Below are 13,984 nucleotides of genomic sequence, written 5' to 3' on the forward strand. Positions count from 1 at the left end.
CTGACATTAACAGCTGAAGCACAAAAACGTGGGTATGCACCATCCTTTTGTTCTGCCGTGTCGTTACCGGATATGCGTCATGTGGTGCTCTTATTTTTTTAAATGCTCGTTTAGATATATTTTTAAAATGATTGAAAGTGTTTTTGATAAAAATACTTTTAACATCAATTTTAAGTAAAATTGTAAGTAAATCATGAAGAAAAAAAAATACTAAAAGTACTTTTTGAAAAAAACACTTAACTACATAAAACACTTCAAATATTTTTAGAACCTAAAAACATTTTTTCTAAAAACATCTTGAACCATTTTTAAAAGATATACAAACAAGTCATATATTATTCTCTGACTCGTGGGTAAAGTTTTAAAGGCAGAGAATCTCTTACACCATTTTATTATAATATTAACTAATTTTATTTATTTGTCTAAAAATCATATACTTGTGTGCGTATACGCACTGCTCACAAAGGAAGCGTCATCGAAAGGGGTCGGATCAAAATTAATTTTGATACGTTATCGTCGTTGTTTATGTAAAGATGCGATTATAAGGTAAAGACTATGAGCAAAAAAAAAATAGAAAAAGATTTTGGAAGACTTAGAAAGAGGTTTTACGAAAATATATGAAGTATTTAGAGATGATAAGAGACATGATGTAAAAACGAGTACAATGATATTTTAAGATTCATACAATTGATCTCACTTAGTAAAATAAGGATTGATAATTCTCGTTGTTGTCATTTTCAAAGTAAATCAAATATGAAAATCTTTCATAATTAAATATCACTAAAGTTTGAAATTACACGTGACAGATATGCATGACACTAAACTACTTGAACTGAAATTAATATTTTATGAAGACCAAAGTATTAAACCCCGATTCCTAAACGTATTAGCCAATAAAACTAATGGTTTTATAAGACGTGAAGTTATGAATTTGTAACATTCCAAGTTCCAACGGCTACATCACATTATTTATTGAATTTATTTCTGTACTAATGAATATCAGTTCTGTAACCCCACTAAACATGTGCCATGAATTTAATAGGACAAGGATTGTCTGCCCTCCACTTCCGGTGCCCTTTCCGTGCCCTCATGTTTTGTGTGATCACTCACGGTTAAGCCACGTCAACATTTTATATTGTTTTTTTTATAGATATAATAAGACAAAAATAAATAGTAATATAAAATGTTGACGTAGCTTAATCGTGACCACACAAACAGGAGGGCACGGGGAGGACACCGGAAGTGGAGGGCAGACAATCCTTGTCCAATTTAATAACATAGGAATTTCAAAAACCCATAAGACATTATCATGCGGATATACTTATGAATGATTCTGTTTTTTTAAAGGGACTTTTATAAGAGCTAGGAATATCAGCAACTAGTCATCATTGTGTGATTCATCAGCGACAAGAATCGAACCAAGAACGTGTCATGTGAAATAATTATATTCATCGCAAACCACACTAAATTTTAATTTCTTTTTGTATAAATGAGGGCTTGTTTGAAAGCGTTTCAATACGACTGAAAACAACTTTTGGTGAAAATGTTTTTGAAATCAATATTTAGTAAAAATCTAAGTATATCCTGAAAAATCACTTTAATCTTCCTGCAAGAAGCACATATCTAGTTGAGGATTCGAGTTTGAGACGTATTCTAACGTTTAAAAGAAATACATCACCAGACAAACAGTAGTTGGTAACTCAAAAATGTTGGGTGTCCAACCAGAATGCAACTAGGCGGACTATGAAGCATAGGAAAGACCCAAAGCCCACCTTCATGGACCACTAGACCAGTGGCATATTTCTGCATCATTAGAGTTCTCATTTCCAACATTCACCACATTTTCATGCACAAAGTTTGACTCATAACATATTTTGAGATCAAAAATGGTACAATAGAGCTACAGAAACAGTTTATCTATATCATTTTCGCTTAATTTTTCATCGAACCTCGAGATTTTGAGCTCAACTAATGCTCCGCGACATCCCTGATCTGGTTCTTCGATTCAGCATTTCAGCTTTGGTCCGATGCACCATACTTGGCGTCCCATAAGAAGCAATTGGTAATAGCCTTTCCATAGATTGACCAGAAAGTCATAACATTGCATTTGATCCTGGTTACCGGTGATCTGCCAGTTGTCTCTGCTTGCAATCCAAGCAATGTGATAGAACCCTATTTCGAATCATGTCTTTGTTGTAGAGGACAGCTTAAATCCTCCTAATGCTAACTAGACGATTAGTTGGAGCCTCGGAGGTGATCTCATTCATCACCAGTAATCCATACACGAACAGGAGCCATCTTTGAAGTGGTGAAACCGAAGCTTATCCCGAACAATAATTTCTCGTTTGGTAACTATAGAAATAAACTTAATTGCCTCATGGCAGTCCTCGCACATTCGAAGATTCTTTACAATCCGAATGGACACACCATCCTTGGTTTTCAACAGCCCAAATGTGATTGCAAGCTTCTCACTATGATATCTAAGGGCATATTCCCTCTCTTCTTCTTCCACTTCATGCATCACTGACTCAGGCGCCGGTGCATACCCTGCTTCCCTGCACCGGGACATTAGTTCATCTAAATGCTGATAAACTTCACTAGTTTCAGGGTGGGACTTGTCTCCCATGCTAAACAGGTAGGTTCTGTGATTCAAGTCAATCGTGCTATAGCCAACTCGCTTTCTCAAGCTTCTTCCCATCATCATGTTTCTAATCATTTCCACCCGATCCATCTGGCCTGCCAGTGCATATATATTCGAAAGCATTACATAATGGCCAGGATTTTCAGGCTCAACCTCCAACAGATGTTCAGCAACTATTACTCCAAGATTGAAATTCTTGTGCATCTTGCAAGCCCCAAGCATGGCAGTCCAAACAGCCGGGGCTGCCTCCTCAGCACCAAGCTCTTTAATCAACTGATATGCTTCATTGAGAAGCCCGGCACGCCCGAGCATATCAACTAGGCAAACATGATGCTCCACACTTGGCACTAAGCCGTAATCTTGCCTCATGCTTGCAAAAGCCTCCCGGCCTTCTGGAACTAGCCCTGCATGAGCACAAGCCGCCAAGACTGCCACAAAAGTGATGGTGTTAGGAACAGGACCGCGAGCTTTCATTTCACGGAAGAGCTCCACAGCTAGAGTACCATAACCATTCGTTGCATACCCAGAAATCATAGCCGTCCAAGCAATCACATTCCGTTCCTTCATCGAATCAAAAACTTCTCTTGCTTTGCTCACATTCCCACACCTAGCATACATGTTAATCAGTGAAGAGCCTAGAGCCACATTCACATGAAGGCCACTGTTAATAACATCACGATGCACCGAACAGCCTAAGCCAAGAGCTCCCAACTGAGAACAAGCCGCCAATACGCTCACGAAAGTCGTCGAATCAGGTTCAACACCCAATTCCCGCATTTGATCAAACACCACAATCGCTTCTTTCGATAACCCGTTTTGCTCATAACCCGAAATCATCGAATTCCAAGCCACAACACTTCTGTCCGGCATTTTATCAAACATCTTCCAGGCGGCACCCAAATCTCCAGACTTGGAATACAAGCTAACGAGAGCGGCTTGAACAAACGAATCCGCGCCGTACCCACATACCAAAGCATGCGAATGAACGCCTCTTCCGAGTCTCAGATCAGAAAGATCGGCACACGATTTAATCACCGACGTAAAAGTGTAGCTCGACGGCGGAATGCAGAAGGCGAGCATGCTGTGGTAGAAGAAAACGGTGTATTGCGGGAAGCCGAACTTCGAAGAGGCTTTGATGAGGGAGTTGAAGAGGAAGGCGTCCGGGATCGGAACAGAGAGGAAGAGGCGGTGAGTGTAGAAAATCGAACCGGCTTCGCAGGCCAGAGTGAGGAGCTTGGTGAGGAGGGCGCGGCTGCGGTGCGAACCGGACACGACGAGGTGGGCGTGGACTTGTTGCAGCGGTTTGATCCGCGGACCGGCTCGGAGAAGAGCGAGGTAGGCCGGAGACTTCGGGGCTGAACCGGCGACTCCGATATCGTGCCGGAGCTGTTTGGCTTCCATGAAAAAGAAGGGAATTGTATGAGTTGTTCCAAACGCAGCGTTTTAAGTTTTAACACGCATTACAAATTAATTTGCAGTTCGCGCGAGCAAACTCTAGTGCAAAGCGCAGCGTTTTAACATCCATGAGGGGTATCCTTTTCCTCCTCGTCACCCGGTCTCTGACAGCAGTAGCCGTTCATGGAAAGAGATTCTCGATCTCTTCTACCAAAATCACCAGATCAAATAATCGGACCTTTTAAATTTTATTCAACGATAAAAAATTATCACAGTTTTTAAGATGTCAAAACAGATGGATCATTTGATGAAATTTGAAAGATCCAAATCACTTGATTCGATGGTCTTGGTGAAAGAGATTAGGAAATGATCTCTTTCTGCCGTTCATGACTAGGCCAGGGACTGCTCGTGTACGACTGTCGGACCAACATTGCATAGTCTGTCTATGGTCCGACTGACTGTCTCACGAAAATATGCGATTTTCGGTGTTTGTGTATGCTGCTTTTATACTGCTGCCATACAAAAAACTAAAGCCTTGGTTCAAGGCTTGAAGAGGTTTTAAGTGGCTATGTTTCGAAAGTAAGGTAAAAATTATTAAAAAGTAGATGTGGATTAGACCAGTTAGATAGAGCATCGTGTTTGCTGCTTACAGAATTTAAAATATCTTCTTTATAAATTAGAGTAGTTTATCACATCGTCTCATCAAAAACTATTTTCATTGTCCCTTGCAGAGGACTTAGGAAAGAGCAAACCTTGCAACAACGTTGGACCAAGTCTAGCCGTCAAAGGCTCAAAGCATGGTTCATGTTGGTCTTTATTAACTTTCCCATTGCCAAAATGAAGTGTTTCTCGATAATATTAACAGCTATCAGGAGGCTATCCTAAATAAGTAGATGAAGCAATCAACTGAAGATATCTAAGAGATGGTTTGGTATTGCTGTGCTTTGAAAAAAAACTGATTCTGCTGTGCTGTGAGAATAAGCAGCTGTAAAATAAAACAGCAAAGTGTTTGGTAAATTTTTTTGTAAAAGTGCTTTTGAAAATAAAAAGCAATATTATAGTGTTTGGTAAACTTTTATGTAAAACAAATGTGGAAAAAAACCGGTTTTTCAAAGCTGGGTTTTGCAGCTTCTTGTTTTTTGCTTTTTTCACCAAAAACGGTGGAAAAAAGGCCAAAGGTGAATGTTTACAAAACACAAAAACAGCTCTCAGTTTTTTTTTATACCAGTTTTTTTCAAATTCACCTCAGCACCAAACTAGGTCTAATAAATAACCTGAACTTTATTTTCATCATTCCATTTCCATGAGCTAAGGCCATGTGGCCATGTAGGTTGTGTTTGTTGGTTCCAGAATCCAGATTTTCAGTTGGCTTCTGGAGAAATTTTAGTTTTGTGTTCAATGTGCATCACATACATCTTCAGGTTATTCTGACCGTTGGATCACATATCTTGGATGTGCTTGAGATTCCTTTATCTACTGGATATATTAGCTTGAATTAATCTTTGAAGTAGACAAAATCTGCTGGATTACTATTGAATTAGTGTAGTTTTCCTTACCTATGTTAATGTTAACAAGAAGCTTGTGACATCTGTTAATTTTAAGAAGAAACATTTAGAAGAATAAAATTATTGAACAAAAACATCACTTATATCAACTATTAATGTCATATTAACATTTAAGTACATGATTTTTTTTCTAAATGTTATTTTTAACTTTTAAGTATTTTTTTTAATATGAAATATATCTTTGAGAAATAACCCTAAACCAATAAGAATAAAAAAAGACGATGAAACACCACCAAAATGGTAATATTTGTCCAAAATTGTAGCTAATGGTTTTGTAACCAAGTTATGCAATCAAATCACGTTATTGTTAGCCTATTGTGAGATTAAGTCCACTCATTTTTCTTAGTATAGATAATATCGTTTGTTAAAAAAAAAAAACTAAGATATATCCCGATGACGCTGTTGACATCAATATATGTCTTATTAAAAGGCAATAGGACATTGCCTACTACTAGGGAAAATGTTAATTTTCACACATCAAAATCACACACTTAACCCTGAGACAAGTCACCTAATTAACAATTAAAATTTCTACAATCTCAAAGATATGCATCAATTATCAACTAAATATCTCAACAATTTCATGCATGACAATTAAGTTCGTAATTTTTCAAAAAACGTATTTTCTGGGAAAAACAGTTGTATAAAGGTAATACGAAAATAAAACTGCCCACTCACCTGGAGTTCGCCCAACAACTCTCTAGAACCGTACATCAAGCCGTCATGACGATCAGTGCCTAGAACAATAATCAAATCCAACCTCAGAAATCCTGCCGATCGAATACATAACTTATATAAGACACGTCACTACGTAGTTCGATCCGGATGATTTGCAACTCAGATTTCAAATCCGTAACTTCCAGAGGTCCACAATATACCTCTAGGACAACATCCTAAAATTTCATTACCATCCAACGGTCGGATCTCCGTCAATTTCCAAAACTAAGTGACGGTTAACATTCTATTTTATGAACTTATATAAGCCTGTGGCAGTTGATCATATTTTTCTAAAATCATTCGTCATACTCATAAATAGTATGAAAGAGAAAAAAAAAATTGACGATGACATTTTCGAAAAAAAATAATATAAAAAGGACTTTTTCATAAATTCCAAATTAACAGCCATTCAAGTACAATATTACATTCAAATTTTTACAGTGGAAAAAGCAGAAATGCTGAGAAACATCGAAAGGAAAATTAACCCAACAGAATTTCAAGGTAATTAATTAGGTTTTGCCACAAAGAGAGGATTAAGAACATTGTAAAGAATAAATAGATTAAGCACATAGTAAAATATTGCTGCAAGGATGCCAGCAACAAGAGCTCCACTGACATGGTTGCAAAACTTGGAGACTTGTCCACAAATTGGCAGCCAACCAGCGTGAGTGTTCCCTTTCTTCCCCACTTGAGCTATCGCCAAGGCTGCTGACATGCTTGAAGTAAGAAGAAGAGCTGCAACCTGCAACAGTTTCAATCCCTCAGTTCCCATTACAATGGAAATTAGAATAACGGTTCTCGTGACAAAGACATACTTACATGAAACAAGCACACTTAAAGTGGTGGTTTCCACCCGGTGCATGTCTATCACGTGTAACTTTTTCACATGGCATTGCATGATTGGTTTGGGACACTGACACTTTAGTGTTTTTGTTTCATGCAAATCCTTCTCCTCAATCCGACTTCTTCTTACTCCGATTCCATGTTGATAAACATGTCATTATTTCAAATAAAAAAAGGAAGAATTTACTTAATGATATGGTGTTATTACCACATCTAGGATGATAACTATGCGCCACAGTGAGCCCTTTGAAGAAAGAAGCAGGATTATAAGGTTGTATCCACTTACAATTGCCTCCACAATCACAAAGTACCTTTTTACATGTTTTAAAACAAAGAAAAAGTTATACAAAATGCTAAAAAAAAGTTACATAAAAGCATTAAGAAGATGATTAATTGCGAGGAAATGGACTATCTAGAGAGAGAGAGGTCGACGGTCTACCGAACTTGGATGCATATTGCCTTTAACAAACTGACCTAACTCACGTTTGCGAATTTGTTACAAACTTGGAGAAACTTGAAGAGTAAACTTACGTGAAAGTTGGGGAATCACTGAATTTGGCCTTGAAGGTCAAGTTCAAGACCCTGGTAGAGTCGTGGCTGTTGACCATAACTATGGTGGCAGAAACAGTAGCAGCCAAGGCCAGCAGCCTCAGCACAAAGGTGAAGATCCTCCTGGTCTGAGTCATGGAGAAGTTAACCTAAACGACAGAGTTTTACAACGAAACGAAGAACTAAGCTAGGGAAGATCGAAATGCTGAGGGGTATATTTAGAGCAGAAGAGGGTAGATGTAGAGAGTGTGTTAGGAGGACAGATAGGTGGTGGGGAGGACCGGGAGGTCGGAGGGAGGGCACTTGTCTTCTTTGTATTTCTTTACACCAACAAGGGTTTGGTTACCTGCAAATTGTACAAGAGTCTGAAGATTGCCGCAACACCAGCCAATTAAACTTTTACACAGCAACACGGGCCCCCGCCCGACTAAACCCGTTTTGGGTCCGTTCAGAGCTTGACACGTGGCTTCTTCTACAAGCAAAGTTTTGATGAAGAATTTGTGTGTAAATTAAGGGATCATAGCACGGTCCATTTATATTATGTGATTGCATGCATGCATGCACACCACATGATCGATTGTTCTCATTTATTGATTATGTTTCGTGATATGAATCGGCCAAAAGGTCAAATAGCATTTGGATTTTTAATAAAAACTTGTACATGGTTCTAGTAAAACGCTTAAAGAAAAATATGTACGAGTACAAAGTACTTCTTCCATAAGTTGTATCAAATGAATCAATGATCACAAGAGTGACGTTTACCATTGAACGTGATTGACCAAAGTCTAGCTACATCTTGGGTTAGTTTTACTTTTGTCTTAATCTTCACGAGTCTTCAAAGCCTAAAGAATTGAAATAGTAAAAGTGAAGGAAATGTGTCAAGGAACTTATAATTTTGTTAAGTAAGAGTATTTATCTTTGCACATGAGTTTGATCATCCTTATCATCATTGCTTGTCCAAAAGAGAAGTGAACATAATGAGAGTATAATGAGAAGGAAATTCTATATATGCTAAAAGGTAATAAAAATATGAAATTTTAACGAAAAACTTCTGGTAATGTTCATTTTAACGAAAATCTACATTTTTACACTAAAAAATCAATTATGGTACTATTCACATTACATTTTATTTTGTTCTTATCGTTAAAATTCAAAATTTTCAAGCTTTTTTCATTAGTTTTCCTATAAAAACACTGGTCATTCAATAGTTTTTTGACGGTTTGCTCCCATTTTATTGTTTCCGCCTCTTCATTTTTTAAATGCTGATGTTTCTACCTCATTGCCTTATCCCTCCATTCACTTTAAAATAATATCTTTTTTATACCAAATTGTAATCAAAATTGGTAATGAACAGGGGGTGAAAGCTAGCTCAAAGATATATTATTACAGACAAGGCAAGTCCTAGTGACTCTTAACATATCATCAAATAAACGAATCTCAATTCATTTAGACAGATACTCAAAATATTAATATTTAAAATTCATATTATAGCTCCAATTAATAAGGTCATCGGGAACCATGTTTTTCTCCTAATACACATGAATCAGTTCACAACCTCCAATACATCTCATAAACTGTCTGTAGTAATCAATATGTTGCCAAGAGGGTGAAAACTGGTATTAGTCATATCGGTGACCAGATGAACCATCAAAAGCCGCATTCATCTTTAAACACTAAGTTTGAAATTAAGATCACACGTCAAATATCAGAATACTTCCCCCATGAGGAGTAGTCAGGGTATTTTATTTTCAATCGTCGAATCGAATAAATTAAAGAAGAACAATATAAAAATTAACAAGAGTGTATGAAAAATAAAAATAAATGTGTCTTTTAGGTTTCGTCGTGTGAGTGCGTTTATTCCACCACGAGAGTCAACGTCGTTTTTCTATCTTACGACCGAAACCGCCTTAATCTTTACGTCGTTTTTTATCCAACTGAACCACCTCTCTACCACCTTGTCCAAAACGCATAAACCAAATAAAAGCTCACTTCGCTCGACATTTCCAACTCCGCAATCCTCCCCGGTAAAGTCTCCTCCGAACCCCAACGGCGAAGAAGCTCCGCTAGGGTTTCGCTCGCACTATCAAACGACCCCGTTCAATCGGGCGCAGAGAACCAAACCGGACCCAGACCTAGGGTTTCGAATCCCAATCCGCCACCGTAGATCATGGAGGAGGAGCACGAGTACGACGATCAGCAGTACATGGAGGACGACGACGAAGACGAAATCACGCAGGAGGACGCGTGGGCCGTCATCTCTGCCTACTTCGAGGAGAAGGGCTTGGTGCGCCAGCAGCTCGACTCGTTCGACGAGTTCATTCAGAACACAATGCAGGAGATTGTCGACGAGTCGGCCGATATCGAGATTCGGCCTGAGTCGCAGCACAACCCGGGGCACCAGCCTGATTTCGCCGAGGTAGGGTTTCCTCCCGGGAAATTATGGGTGTGAAATTGCCTGCGTTTTCTCTAGGGAAACAAACGGGGGTTTTAGGGCCGGTTTGCCAATGGGTTTTAGGGCTAGTTTTACCAATGGTAGAATTTCTATTAAATGGTATTGTTGTTAACGAATTCAAGCTTCCTAATTTTTGTAGTTTTAGGGGTTATACTTGGTGCACAAAACCACAAACTTATAAGCAAGCGAGCTAGGGTTTTATTCTCACAGAGTCACAGTTGATTTCTTTGTTACGAAACGAAAGGAGAATTTGGATTGGAGCATTGTTTGGAGCTTTAATACTGTTGTATTCAAGCAAATGGCATCGTCATTAAATAATCTGAGCTTTGTAGTTTTGTTGAATTTATTGGTAATAATTGGTGCAAAAAACTAAAATTGGATAAGCAATTGGGAGCTAGGATATCTTTATGCCGGTTAATTATTTAGTACAAAATGAAAGTAGAATTTGAAGCATTTGTCATGGTTATGTTGTTTGGAGCTTTAACACTGTTGGGTTGGATTACAGACTGTATGCAAGATTAGCTTTGGTCAGATTTATTTGAGTAAGCCCATGATGACCGAATCTGATGGAGAAACTGCAACCTTATTTCCCAAAGCTGCAAGGCTGAGAAATCTGACGTACTCAGCACCCTTGTATGTGGATGTCTCAAAGAGGATGATAAAGAAAGGACACGATGGCGAAGAACTCACCGAGACCCAGGATTTCACCAAAGTATTCATTGGGAAGGTGTGTAATGTGATTATAATTATTTCAATAACGATGGATGAGTTTAACAGTGCTAGTCAACAACTTGGTTGAATTTGTTTTGTTGCATATTATCAGGTTCCTATAATGCTTCGGTCTAGTTATTGCACACTGTACCAGAATTCAGAGAAAGATTTAACTGAGCTGGGAGAGTGTCCATATGATCAAGGTGGATATTTTATTATAAATGGGAGTGAAAAGGTTCTTATTGCTCAAGAGAAGATGAGCACCAATCATGTCTATGTGTTCAAGAAGAGGCAGCCGAACAAGTATGCCTATGTGGCTGAAGTTCGGTCTATGGCGGAGTCTCAAAACAGGCCGCCCAGTACCATGTTTGTTCGGATGCTTGCCCGGACTAGTTCTAAAGGGGTAATGAAACTGATTGTGGCAGTATTGTTTATTTTTGTTCATGTAGTGTCTGCTTTTTGTTTTCATTTTGTTTGTTTGCATTTGTATTATTGCAGGGTTCTTCGGGACAGTATATCAAAGCTACACTTCCTTATATTAAAGGGGAAATTCCTATTATCATCGTTTTCCGGGCTCTTGGGTTTGTTGCCGATAAAGACATCCTCGAGCACATATGTTATGACTTTTCTGATACTCAAATGATGGAGTTGCTCAGACCTTCTTTGGAAGAAGCATTTGTGATTCAGAATCAACAGGTGTTTTATCTATTTCATGGTTTGATGTCTACAAGTTTCTCAAATACTTTTTAGCATGTGGCTTATTATTCTATTTTCTGCTACAGGTTGCATTAGATTATATTGGAAAGAGAGGTGCAAATGTTGGTGTAAGTAGAGACAAGAGAATCAAGTACGCGAAAGAGATTCTACAAAAGGAAATGCTTCCACACGTTGGTGTTGGAGAATTTTGTGAGACAAAGAAAGCTTACTATTTTGGGTAGGTTTTTAGGATATGCATTAGCATCCAGTTGGATTTTGAATTGTTAACTAAATGGGCATTTGTGCTTGTTCCAGATATATCGTTCACAGGCTTCTACTCTGTGCACTTGGTCGGAGGCCAGAGGATGACAGGGATCATTATGGAAACAAGCGGCTTGATCTTGCTGGTCCCTTACTTGGAGGCTTGTTTAGAAATGTATATGTTTTTAGTGGAAATTAAAGGTTGTATGAATTTTTTACCATTATGTTGTTGACCATGGAACTGTTTATGTAATCGCAGCTATTCAGGAAGTTGACTAAGGATGTGAGAGCTTATGCACAGAAGGTTATTTACATGAACCCTGAATTTATTAGATTTCTATTTTATTTGGGTTTTTACTTACATATTTAATTCATGTTGCAGTGTGTTGACAATGGAAAGGATCTTAATCTGCAATTTGCCATCAAAGCTAAAACCATCACGAGTGGCCTCAAATATTCACTTGCCACTGGAAACTGGGGACAAGCAAATGCAGCTGGTACAAGGGCTGGAGTGTCGCAGGTGTTAAATCGTTTGACATACGCATCCACCCTCTCACACTTGAGAAGACTGAATTCTCCAATAGGGCGTGAAGGTAAAACCACTTTATGCTTTCTGGCTTCTGCTGTGTTTTGTACTCTTATGTTTCAAATGTAAAGACTTTGGATCAACCCTTCTCTTCACCAATCCTCTCCCACGCAAATGACTGAATCAACCTTCCTAATGCCAGTCCAGTCAACCTGTTTGCTAGCCCAGCGCTAGGGCATCCTCGTCTTCCAGCCCCATATGCAATTAGCTTGCATCCTCCTCCTTCATCACTCCATCCATCACACCACTCCGACCTAAACTTTGTAGCGTCCTCTCACATCTCAGGGTCCCTATGGTTGTAGGTCTTTGGATTGCAGTTATAAGCCTCATCTGTGGTGTAAGGTCAAAACCTGTAGCATCTATTTTTTCCCAATCATCTTGTTGCTACTGCTATTTGTGGTCCCCTCCTTCCCTTGAACTAAAGGTTTCTTTTATCAGGGAAATTGGCTAAACCACGTCAGCTGCATAATTCGCAATGGGGAATGATGTGCCCAGCTGAAACACCCGAAGGCCAAGTGAGTATCACATTTTAAAAGTTCTAAGTCTGCAAGTTACCTTGAGAAACCCTTTCTTTCTGTACATGGCACTTAAATCTTAGTTTGTCTGTTAAACCAGGCATGCGGGCTTGTCAAGAATCTTGCGTTGATGGTATACATAACGGTAGGATCAGCTGCATATCCAATCTTGGAATTTTTGGAAGAATGGGGTACAGAAAACTTTGAGGTTTGTTCTATTAGTTGTAATGGATTCTGATTTATGTTTTCTTTATTTCTTTAGTTTGACAAGCGTCTTTATCTTGGCTGTAGGAAATTTCACCTGCGGTTATACCCCAAGCTACAAAAATTTTTGTTAACGGCTGTTGGGTTGGAATCCATCGTGATCCTGAAATGTTGGTGAGAACATTAAGAAAGCTAAGGCGACGGGTGAGTATCTCTTTTATTTATTTCTTTAAAATTGTAAATTCCAGTAGATATGTGCCAAAAGAACAATGCTCAATCTGCAACATTCAAAACATTGGCTTTTTAATCAGAGTCTGTTTGGTTAATTTGCCCCATTCTTTTCTTCCTCTTTTCCTTTTCATCTTGTGCTTTGGTCTTACCTGCCCAATCTTCATAGTGCGTGCTTATAACCATTCTGACTAGTAACTTTCCACGTTCAAATGTCACAATAAATGTTACAGATGCTGATTACTCTGTACTTGTGCAGGTTGATGTCAACACTGAAGTTGGGGTTGTGAGGGATATCCGTCTGAAAGAATTGCGGATATATACTGACTATGGCCGTTGCAGTCGTCCATTATTCATTGTGGACAAACAGAGGCTTCTCATAAAGAAGCGAGATATTCATGCATTGCAGCAGAGGGTGAGCTAGCAGAAATCTTCTATTTAATTTCTTTTGGACTTCCAATGTTTACATCAATCTACCCTTATATTCTTTCAGGAAAGCCCTGAAGATGCTGGTTGGCATGACCTTGTAGCGAAGGGATATATTGAATATATTGACACTGAAGAAGAGGAGACTACAATGATTTCCATGACAATTAATGTTAGTAGTTCTTTCTGGAAAAA

General features: G+C 38.6%; 2 protein-coding genes and 1 pseudogene across 3 annotated transcripts in view; 1 reads left to right on the forward strand and 2 right to left on the reverse strand.

Annotated features, from left to right (window-relative positions):
* Nucleotides 1–1,777: 1,777 nt before the first annotated feature.
* Nucleotides 1,778–4,133, reverse strand: LOC126587199 (pentatricopeptide repeat-containing protein At2g33760). The gene has a single exon (XM_050252224.1). The coding sequence runs from the start codon at nucleotides 4,040–4,042 to the stop codon at nucleotides 2,267–2,269; it is 1,776 nt and encodes a 591-aa protein (XP_050108181.1). The 5' UTR covers nucleotides 4,043–4,133; the 3' UTR covers nucleotides 1,778–2,266.
* Nucleotides 4,134–6,683: 2,550 nt separating this feature from the next.
* On the reverse strand, nucleotides 6,684–8,010 carry LOC126587200 (CASP-like protein 1C2; annotated as a pseudogene).
* Nucleotides 8,011–9,683: 1,673 nt separating this feature from the next.
* LOC126587202 (DNA-directed RNA polymerase II subunit RPB2-like) overlaps nucleotides 9,684–13,984 on the forward strand; it is a 74,744-nt gene continuing 70,443 nt past the window's right edge. Inside the window, exons 1-13 of one of the 2 annotated variants that reach the window (XM_050252230.1) lie at nucleotides 9,684–10,126; nucleotides 10,668–10,889; nucleotides 10,986–11,276; nucleotides 11,372–11,569; nucleotides 11,656–11,807; nucleotides 11,885–12,005; nucleotides 12,090–12,134; nucleotides 12,213–12,423; nucleotides 12,855–12,931; nucleotides 13,032–13,139; nucleotides 13,223–13,339; nucleotides 13,623–13,778; nucleotides 13,857–13,961. In XM_050252230.1, the coding sequence (XP_050108187.1) occupies nucleotides 9,878–10,126; nucleotides 10,668–10,889; nucleotides 10,986–11,276; nucleotides 11,372–11,569; nucleotides 11,656–11,807; nucleotides 11,885–12,005; nucleotides 12,090–12,134; nucleotides 12,213–12,423; nucleotides 12,855–12,931; nucleotides 13,032–13,139; nucleotides 13,223–13,339; nucleotides 13,623–13,778; nucleotides 13,857–13,961 (2,052 nt within the window). In that variant the 5' untranslated portion in view covers nucleotides 9,684–9,877. The remainder of the gene's footprint in view (nucleotides 10,127–10,667; nucleotides 10,890–10,985; nucleotides 11,277–11,371; nucleotides 11,570–11,655; nucleotides 11,808–11,884; nucleotides 12,006–12,089; nucleotides 12,135–12,212; nucleotides 12,424–12,854; nucleotides 12,932–13,031; nucleotides 13,140–13,222; nucleotides 13,340–13,622; nucleotides 13,779–13,856; nucleotides 13,962–13,984) is intronic. The other variant, XM_050252229.1, reaches the window with a different exon arrangement.

Source organism: Malus sylvestris, chromosome 10, assembly GCF_916048215.2.
Source record: "Malus sylvestris chromosome 10, drMalSylv7.2, whole genome shotgun sequence".
Classification (NCBI taxonomy): Eukaryota; Viridiplantae; Streptophyta; class Magnoliopsida; order Rosales; family Rosaceae; genus Malus; species Malus sylvestris.

What these genes read in the sequence shown, in the direction of transcription:
- LOC126587199 (XM_050252224.1), bottom strand. Translation starts at nt 4,042, where the DNA reads ATGGAAGCCAAACAGCTCCGGCACGATATCGGAGTCGCCGGTTCAGCC.